General features: G+C 49.0%; 2 protein-coding genes; both read left to right on the forward strand.

Moving 5' to 3' along the window:
* Nucleotides 1-540: 540 nt before the first annotated feature.
* On the forward strand, nt 541-1,926 carry GSTUM_00009167001 (uncharacterized protein). XM_002840527.2 has 2 exons: nt 541-865; nt 913-1,926. The coding sequence occupies exons 1-2, from the start codon at nt 635-637 to the stop codon at nt 1,846-1,848; spliced, it is 1,167 nt and encodes a 388-aa protein (XP_002840573.1). The 5' UTR covers nt 541-634; the 3' UTR covers nt 1,849-1,926.
* A 314-nt stretch (nt 1,927-2,240) lies between these two features.
* GSTUM_00009168001 (uncharacterized protein) lies at nt 2,241-4,192 on the forward strand (the record flags this gene model as incomplete). XM_002840528.2 has 6 exons in its annotated part: nt 2,241-2,492; nt 2,546-2,782; nt 2,832-3,455; nt 3,504-3,526; nt 3,581-3,701; nt 3,763-4,192. The coding sequence occupies 6 exons, from the start codon at nt 2,241-2,243 to the stop codon at nt 4,108-4,110; spliced, it is 1,605 nt and encodes a 534-aa protein (XP_002840574.1). The 3' UTR covers nt 4,111-4,192.
* Between the last annotated feature and the right edge of the window lie 5,804 nt (nt 4,193-9,996).

The raw sequence follows: 9,996 nt of genomic DNA on the forward strand, positions 1-9,996 counted from the left end.
TTCCTAGACAATCTCCATCTATAGAAATGAATCTTGGTTGGCTTAAACAACTCTGAGTCTATACAGGTTGTCTTCGCCTAACAGATACAATACAATCGAGTGGTTTGGGCTATACCATGTTAGGAGACCACTAATCCTTCTTAAAATTGTTTTGACTTAGAAGCCGGAGATTACAGGGATGACCAAGATGGCGGATTTCAAGTGTCTTGGTTAAGTGGTTTGATGGGTTCTCACTTATGCGGTTTAGTCCCGACAAAAAACGGTTCCCAAGTTGCAGTGAGCGTGATTGTTTTTCAACCGCAAATGTGATATCCAATCAGTGACTGACTCACCACCTCCCCCATTCGGGTTTACGTGCGGAATTTGATCAATTATTTGGCGGTTTCGTGGTGTACGGAGGTAAAGCACCCAAAGTTTTTTTTATGTTACACGAGTGGCTCATACAACACCTGCTATTAGTGTAACATACAAAACCTAGGGTATCATATCTCCGTCCAGGGGAATCTAGAAAGACCCATAGTCTTGGCAGCAGGCATTTTTGACATTGTCAGGATTTTTTGGTTTCCTTGGTTTAGAATTGAAGACGTTCGCCTCTTATTTTCAATTTCTTTCTTTCCCTACCTCTAGCGCTAACATGCCTCTGCGGATTCCATACACCTGTACTCCATGCCTTCGCCGGGGGTATTCCTCTTCAACGGCCCCTCCCCACCCCCCGCCAACTGGTATATCAAACTTATCCCGTTACCGGCAACTTATCGAAATCCACGGGAGAGATGCACCAAAGTATCTTCAAGGATTAACCACGGGAGATATTCCCATGCAATCCGATAGCCTGGGCACTTATTCTGCCTTTCTGAATGCTCAAGTACGTATTTATATGGAGTGTACTTGTATTCATATTAACGATATCAGGGAAAAGTCCTCTATGACATCTTCATATACCCGACGAACCGCAACCACCGATGGCGCGCCCAAATCGAGCAAAAGAATTTCCAACCCCCCGGTTGTCCTCCCACCAAAAAAGGGCCCGAGGTAGATGAACCTGGTTTCTTCATAGAATGCGACATAAGATCCGCCGATGCGCTCCTCAATCATATAAGACGGTATAAACTCTCCTCAAAATTCCACTCCCGCCTAATACCCAAGGGTGAATGGGACATGTGGGCAATCTGGGACGACCACCGACTCCTACCCACGAGCCTCGGCGAAATTGGGTGCACGGATACTCGGGCACCCAATCTCGGAAAGCGAGTCGCCGTGTTCGGTGGTAAAAATATAGGCGTAGAAGTAGACGTCGAGGTCTACAACGTTCGAAGAATGCTCCACGGCGTTCCAGAAGGCCAAAACGAGATACTAAACGGCGGGAACATAGCGCAAGAGAGCAACATGGACTACATGGGTGGTGTGGATTTCCGCAAGGGCTGCTACGTCGGTCAGGAATTGACCATCCGGACGCACCACACGGGGGTTGTGCGGAAGCGGGTTCTCCCCGTTCAACTCTTCCGCCCTGAAGATCCTGTGCCGGAAAAACTCACTTATGATCCCAACCTCGACCTCGCGCCGTTACTACCCGGGGAGACCCTCAACATAAGCAAATTGGAAGAGAGCGGACGGAGTGCTGGGAAGTTCTTGCGGGGTGTCGGGAATATTGGGCTGGCGCTTTGCAGGCTGGAGATTATGACGGACTTGGAGAATGGGAGGAAGAGGGAGGGTAAGACAGTGCCGGAGTTCAAGCTTGATGTCGAGGGGAGTGAGCTCAGAGTTAAGGCATTCGTGCCAGAGTGGCATTTTATGGGGAATGCTACTACTTCTAGGAGGGTCCCGGATACAGCGTCTGAGATTGACTGAGCACGCTAGCTACTGTATTTCCTTGTCTTCTCGGTGTATTTAATCGCTATATATCACTACTCAATCCGTAGGCTATCCACCTTATCCCTCCATTATATTGACTCGGGCGGGTGCGCATCTTCAGCAATTTAACAGTAATGAGGTGGGTAACGACAAGTTTCCCATCAACCAAGTGATCGACCCCTATCCCAAACTATTACCCTGGTGAAAAAAAGGATCGGATTCCGGTTTGTGAGGTCTGATACTTCTTGAACAATGTTTCAGCAACCTGATCCTCCAGATGGTGTCCAAGAATGCTGACATACCGGCACCGTACTTATCGGTATTCTGGTTATGAGATATGTTGTTACCCGGCCAACACGCCCGAATTAATTTCTGGGGAAACTTATCCCATGCGGCATCCGGATCAACTCAACCACCTTGTCGACCAAACCACCAAGCCTGCCGTGCACCTCAAAACTCGAAACTCTTACCCTACCGGAAGTCCTTACTTCAATCCCAGACCCGTCGTCCCAATTCCTCGCCGCATGACCGAGTCACAAACCATTTCGCCAGTAACCCCCCAACACGACGGGAACACAGCAGAGCCGATGGACTCTACAATTGACACCGATATGGTTTTACGGCAGAACTTAGAGCATTGGGTATGTTATGGCTTACTTTTCCGTAAACGCTGCACGTATTGACTCGTCAGAAGCAGCAAATGGCCCCACCACCCCCACCTCCTCCTCCGGGACTACAGACACCTATGGGAATCTCGGTAGCTTCCGGGTCCTTAGACGCACAATTAGCGGAAAGTCAATCGCCGGAACTGCTCACACCGAAAAACGCTCAGGCGCCAAAAGGAGGAGCAAGGGCTAGAGCTAGAGGTGGCTCTGGGAGGGGCACCCGGCGTAGGAAGACTGGCAACGTCCCCGTTAAGGATGAGAGTGATGTACGGTCACCTCCCTCGCTTTAGAATTTACACAAGCTAATGGCCACAGGGTGCGTCATCGGAAGAGTTTACAATGGAAGGCGTCAAGACAAAGTCTGGGAGAAAGGTACATAGGCCAGCGCACTTTAATCCCGCGCAGAAGCAACCGTCCCGACGCCGCGGGCCGTACCGTCGCATTCACGATGCACGAATATGCAAAATCTGCCAGCGTGGCCATTCACCGCAATCTAACATGATTGTCTTCTGCGATGGGTGTAACACTCCATACCACCAGCTCTGTCACGACCCGCCAATCGACGACCTGGTGATAGCTGTTGCTGAGGCGGAGTGGTTTTGCACGAGTTGTAGTAAAAAGCGAGAGGAGCGACCCTTATCCACCGGCCTTAGTGGGCAGAACCTCACGGAGGACGAGAAGAGGACGTATCTTGCTTCGTTACCACTGTCAAGTCTTGTGGAGCTCATATTTTTCTGCGAAAAGACGCATCCAGACTTGCCCTTGTACGATCCAAAAACAAAGTCCATTGTAGCCAATATCAAGACGGCGAGCGTAACAGCAGTAGGGAAAGACGGGGATGAGGAGACACCGGGTATTAATGGGGATAGCGCACCCGGGGAAGTAGAAGGTGGGGAACCCATGACACTTACCGGAGTACCGAATTGGGAGGACATGATCGTGAGGGCGATCGCAGCGATCGGAGATGAGAAAGGCAGCCAGGCCAAGACAATCTTCGAGTGGTTAAGCAAGTGAGTACCCAGCATTCTGGTTGTTGGGAATGCAACTGTTTCTAACCAGGACAGTAATTACCCCGCCCTCGAGGACCGTGATATACGTTCCGAAGCACAGGGGTCCCTGCAATCGGCGCTAAGGAAGAGCCGCCTACTCAGAGAAGGACACTCATACAAAGTCAATCCAGAATACGTAGGTCACTAATGATCTCTTCATCCACCACAACAATGATTTACTAAACGTCGATCACTAGATATCCAACAAGTCATTCGCACCGTCTCAAACGGATAACATCCCAGTGATATCCCCCGGCTCAGGAATAAAGTTACCCCCGGAAACCGAGGACACAGACGGCCTCCTGGTGGACGACGATCTAGTAGCCTTTAGCCACCGCTTCAACGAAACCGCCATTTCGCACCGCACTGGGGCAGGTGTTGGCGGTGACGACGACGTGATGGGCGGGATCGGCGACGACGACGACGGCGGGGGTATATTGGGCATCGGCAACATAAACGGCGTTCAGGACACAGATGACGGCAATGAGGATGCGCCAGGGGAACCTGATGCTGAGGCGGTACCTGCGCCTGTAGTCATGGGATAGGTTTCCCAATCACTTTTGTATTCTAGCATATTACGGGTATGACCAGGCTTCCATAATAGAGCACTCGCTTACTGTACTGTAATTACATTTTCCGGTTTGAATGTGTAAGTTAGAAGAGAGGGGAAAATGAAGTTGGATTAGTTGGCCAGTCTGCAATGTAATAATACCACTATGCTTTACAGTACTCGAGTAGAGTACAGACAATACTCGAGCACAACATCCCAAACCAAAGAATGTACTGTACTGTACCCGCCCAAGCGCGGGTATGACCCATGACCAGCACTACCAGCTCCCTCCGCCCGGTAATCACCCACCCCTACCTAGACTATTATACTAGTATGGTGTGAGGTGACAAGAACGTGTACCAACGGTGTTTCAAAATGTGACGCTTTACTTAATCAGGGTTAGGGGTATTCCATCTAAATTTTTGCAGTAGGATAGTAGAAAGGTCAGATTTAGGGCTCAACCGATGATATTTTGTATGATACTATATGTTTTAATTCCTACATTAATTCTCCTATGTTAGAGTAATATAATCACAAAGTTCAAGTCTTCTTTAAAACTTCTCCTTACTTTTGATCCTCAAGTCAACAATTTTAATACAATGAGCCCCTCATGTGCAAGCCGACCGGATTCTGTAAATCCAAACACCCTTCAAACCAGAGCAAGACGAGCCAGATTGAGACAAAGTCAAGCTGAGGTTTGTTGTTGAATTCTTTTTTTCCCTTGCTAGAAATGCTGATTTGTAAAATTATTAGGCAGAAAATAGACAGCCAAAGGCTATAATACCAAGTGCACTACGTATGCGCAAACTCCGACAACGACGGGCCATCAATCATGTTCCAGCAGCAGTAGCACCTTGCCCAATAGTTCCTGATCTACTTGTATCTGAGTTGGATAGCCCTTTAGCAAATGTAGAGCTTGAGTCTGAATTTTCTGCTCAGTTAAAGCTAGATTATCAAGCATGGCCTCATCGTCGCATGTTTCACAATCAGGCCTGCCCTCGACGGTTGAAGATTCTACAAGATTCCTATCAGGCAATATTGAAAAAGGTTTCCCAACGGTACAGCAAATCCAAGAATAGACCTTCTGGTTTCTCATTCTTATGGCACTATCAAGTGTGTCTGTTTTTAAAGCTACAAGTAAAGCAAGAACAGGCAGTACTAAAGGGCCCTGATTTGTTTACAGAAGTGTTACCTCAATTGCGATCAAGCAAGAAGCTTGCTAAGAGAGTGGCAGATGGAGGAAGATGGGAAAGAAGAATTGTGGAGCGGATTATGCGACATGAGATATTATGGGTTACAAAGCGCCAGATCCCAGAGCCAAGGCAAGGAAGACATCAAAAGGTTATCTCGTTACTGGATGATGCAGAGACTATACTGGCAGTCTGTGAATATATTTTGAAAGCTGGCGATAGTAAGTTCATAGATCCCTTTCTTGACTACTAATCAATAAGACAGAATTAATATAAAGTATTTTATAGAAATCACCTCTCACCGTCTGGCCAATGCGATTGTAATCCACTGGCGAACCCTGGAACCCAGTGATGATGAAGACATTTCAAATCAATCAATGGAGAATGTTGTTCATGATGTAGAAAAGGCAATAAATTCCACCACGGCTGCAAGATAGATGCGCAAACTTGGTTTTAAATACAAAGAGTATCGGAAGGGAATTTACAATGATGGCCATGAGTGCCAGGATGTGAAAGACTATCGCAACAATATTTTTCTGCCCCGTATGGCACTCTTAAAGGAGCAGTTTCTGCACTGGGATGAAAATCTGAATGAGATTCCTAATCCTCTTCACCTGTCGGAGGAAGTACAGCCTCTAATACTTGTCACACAAGATGAGTGCACCTTCAACTCAAATGATGGCAAACACTATATTTGGATCCATCGAGAGCACAAACCATTGCGGAAAAAAGGACGAGGCCAGGGTCTGCATGTTTCGGACTTTCTGACACCAATTGGACGACTTGGTGAAGGAAACGCTTGTGTCATCATGGAGCATGGAGGGAATGAATGGTGGAATGGTGACAAATTACTCAATCAGATTGTGGAAAAAGCAATTCCCGCCTTTGAAGCACAATTTCCTGACTGTAAGGCTCTATTTGCATTTGATAATGCACGCTTGCACTTAAAGTATGCCAATGATGCACCACAGGTTTCAGAAATGAACTTGGAGCCAGGTGGGAAAAATGCCAAAGTTATGCATAACACTTATGTTGTTGATCCTAGTCATCCAAACGGTAGATTTCTGCAGTCAATGGTTCTACCAAATGGAATTCCGAAGGGTCTTAAGCTTGTACTTATGTAACGATCCCTCTCTGGATAGTTAGTTCGTGGCGACGGGGAATGATACTTCTCGTTTCCGTCTCTTTCTTCCTTCGTCTTACGATAGCTCTAGGCCTCTGCCTACGTTGCCGATAGTACAAGACCTTTGTCTTCTATCGGGAACGCCTATCGTAAGCTTTCTCTAACTCGTCTTCGTGGAGAACCTTCCTTAGTGTAACAATAACATCGCAGTAAAGATAAAGATCGTAAAGGTGTTTTATATTTGTTTAAAAGTAATAAGTAGGAAAAGTACTTAGAAGTCAATCTAATTTTTATTTAAACTCGTACCGCCAATACTGGCATATGACGAGCCCCCGCCGGCACAGGGATACCGCTAACTGGCATACCACTAATCCTAGGCTAACTAAGTCTACGGTCCCGCACCTGCCATCCCCGAGTCCTACCTGCACGGAAACTAATTACAAGACCATCAAACAACCCAGCGCCCTCCCCGTTCCAAGTCCGTAGCCCCTCTGGTATGAAGCCAACCAGCTCCAAGCGTAGCCGAAGCCGAGCAAGAGACCAACCCAACCAGGTTCCTCGTCCAACAAAATTAAAACCACTACCACCCGGTCTAAATACGGTCCCGCAACACCTCCACCACAGTAGAAAACCAACAACAAACCAAAATAATGATAAACTACAGGCGACACAATGGCAGAGAGGAGGTGACCAACATGTCCACCTCTCGCATCTGCATGCTAGGCCGTTGACCCTATAAACCCTCTTTGCCAAGTGCCTCTGAGGAGCGTAATGGTGAGGAGGACCTGTACCCGCTGCCTGTCCCCCCAAAACAAACTCGTAAATAAAGGAAATACATAGAGGTGGTGACAGACCGAAATAGTCAGTGGGGCCTATCTCCCACCCGTGGTGCCTTGCCCCTGCCAGCCATGCCCATTGCCAAACCAAAGAAACCAAACAAACTTCCACAACACCCAGCACGCAGAACCCAAACAAGTCCAACCAGGTGGTCGCAACCCACTATCCGCACAGGTGGCCATCAGTCCAGCGGTCCGCCGGGGAGCTTTACAGCACTCAGCAGCTTCGCCCAGCAGCCCAAACCAGTCCGGAAAGACTTAATTAGACATCGCCCAACCTGACGCATGCCCGACCGGTGCTCGCAGGTGCCTCTCCCCCCCCCAATCAGCCCCCCCCAAGCCCCACACACCAGACGCCACAGAGCCCATCCAGCCCCCCCAGCCCCTCAGACAGATTAACCATCCGACGACCATAGGACAGCTCATATCCAGCCCCGCTAGGCAGCCACTGATCTTGGCCACACGAACAGAGCCCCAACCCCCAGCACTATATAGCCGAGGGGAGCCCACCAGCCATAGCCGGGAGCCCCAAAGGAGGCAGCACCAACACCCGAAGGCACAGGTACCAGATATACCATCCAGCCCAGCCAAACCGAAATCCAACCGAGTCGGGAAAGAGTAAGCAGAGCCAGCCAACGCCAGCCCCACCGGTCCGGCAACAGGCACGGACCGAACAACAGGCAAGAGGCATCCCCAACTGACGCGACAAGAAGGGGAAGGGCGAACGAACAGAAGCAGACAAACGGAAGGTAGGCCCCACTTGCAATGGGCGAAGCCACCAACCACAGACCACAACTGAACCACCCAGACGCACAGACAACGCGAGTACCTGGCAGCCAATCGTCCCACACCACCCCAGGCAGCAAAGAAAAACCACTCCAGGGGGTAAGGTTTTTCAGGGTCAAAGCCATCCCTACCGTAGCTAGGAGGTGACACCTGACTGAACCACCGTATAAGCTGCAAGGACAAAACTTCGAATGGAATGGTGATAAACAACATCATAGGATTCCGACCGTAGAAACGTAAAGTAACGAGGCAGGGAGGGGCCGGTAAGGCCCCCTCCCTTGAGGAAATGATGCGGCCGGTATGACGAGTTGATACTTGGGAAGGTCATCAGTCTAACCCAAGGGCGTTTTGTATTGCGTGAACTAAGGACTCCATTAAAACCCAACAAAAGACATGAGTTGGCCCAAAGAACGACACGGGTGATCCCCCCAAACACAATGTTCAATCCTCCCAATCGAACGCGAAACCTGGAAGTAGACGATATACAGGAAGCCGTAGACATTTTACCGAAAGGGGCTCGTATGCGACCGTGATGAGTGCTCGAAGTGCCAGTATCGTGAGATAACCAGTCCAAGGAAACGAGACACAAACAAGTTATCCGCCACGCAACGCCTAACAGACCTCAACACCAAAGACCCCAGGAACTACTGAGCAAACTCAAATATCTCCCCCAGAATCAAAGGCATCAAGGCCCACCATGATGGCGAAAGAAACGCTCGGGGCGAAGCGACGGCAAGGACGAGGAAAAGTACTTAGAACAAAGCGTGAGGAACCTATCCTCCTTGGCCGCATCGGCCTCCTTATATAGTGTTCTTCCGCCCATAGTCATGTGACCTAAAGTGGTCACATGTGCGAAACAAAATCATAACAAACTAATCATGTGACCAACATGGTCACATGTTCAAACCCCAAGACCTCATAGCGAGGTCATGTGCGAAAAACTCATAAACCAATCATAACACAATAAACCAATCATATGACTCGACCAAGTCATATGTGCAAAACATAAATCATATGCATAAGGCTTACCCGCAAGGCATACTCGCAAGGTACACTCGCAAGGCACACTCGCCCTATGTATGTCCCATGACTCATATTTGAGTCATGTGCGAAAGCATCACAAATCCCACACATAACAAATCATATGACCGGAATGAGTCATATGTGTGAAACAATAACGTACCTGTGACTGATAACTATGCGTCACGTGAAAACCCTTTCCTCGCTAAGCCACGTTCGTGACATTAGTTCCCCTCCTCCTAAGCCTGAGTCCCGTCAGGCTTTTTCTCCCAGTTGAAATAGTTCCTGTCCGGCCGAGGGCATGGTCCTTCTCAGCTTGTGGAACTTTTCGTCTGCCGTCCTCCATCTGACCCTTACCGATTCCAGAGTCAGATTCGCCATCTCGATCATGTGCCGCTGATTGTCGTTCAGCTGTCTAAGCTCCGTGATCGTTTTGTCGTTCACCGAAATTGTGCCCTTGGCTTGGCCCAGTTGTTCTCGGAGTCCCCGCATCTGCCTGTGTAGGCTCCTGACATCGGGTTCCGTATCTGCGGAGGAGTTTTGGGCCCCTCCCTCCTTGGACCGCGTCCTCGCGGCCCATGCCTTTCTGGTATCTTCTCCGTCTAACTCTTTTCTGCTTCCATCCTTCTGCGGGTAGAATCCTGCAGATATTTTCTGTGCCCTGTGCATCCTGTACCCATTTCTGAAGCATTGTTGCCAATGCTTCAGGACGTGGGCTGGGTGTGGGCCACGCCTTCGACATTCTCTCGGGAACTATCCCGAGCCTTCTTTGTCGCCAAAATGTGTTTGGCAACCGTCATCATAGCATACCATCCATGACATAGCGTTATGCTGTGCTTGTCTTTCCCTTTCCTTGAGTTCTTCGTCTGTTGGCCCCATGAATGAGTATTCGGGGCTGGTGGGTGTGGTTTGGCGGGGGCTATCTC

This window comes from Tuber melanosporum (assembly GCF_000151645.1).
Source record: "Tuber melanosporum whole genome shotgun sequence assembly, scaffold_53, strain Mel28".
NCBI lineage: Eukaryota > Fungi > Ascomycota > Pezizomycetes > Pezizales > Tuberaceae > Tuber > Tuber melanosporum.

Bases quoted from the DNA above. Each gene is read 5' to 3' on its own strand.
- GSTUM_00009167001 (XM_002840527.2), top strand. From the start codon at position 635: ATGCCTCTGCGGATTCCATACACCTGTACTCCATGCCTTCGCCGGGGG. The intron at 866-912 runs GTACGTATTTAT...TAACGATATCAG, and splicing joins CTGCCTTTCTGAATGCTCAA to GGAAAAGTCCTCTATGACAT.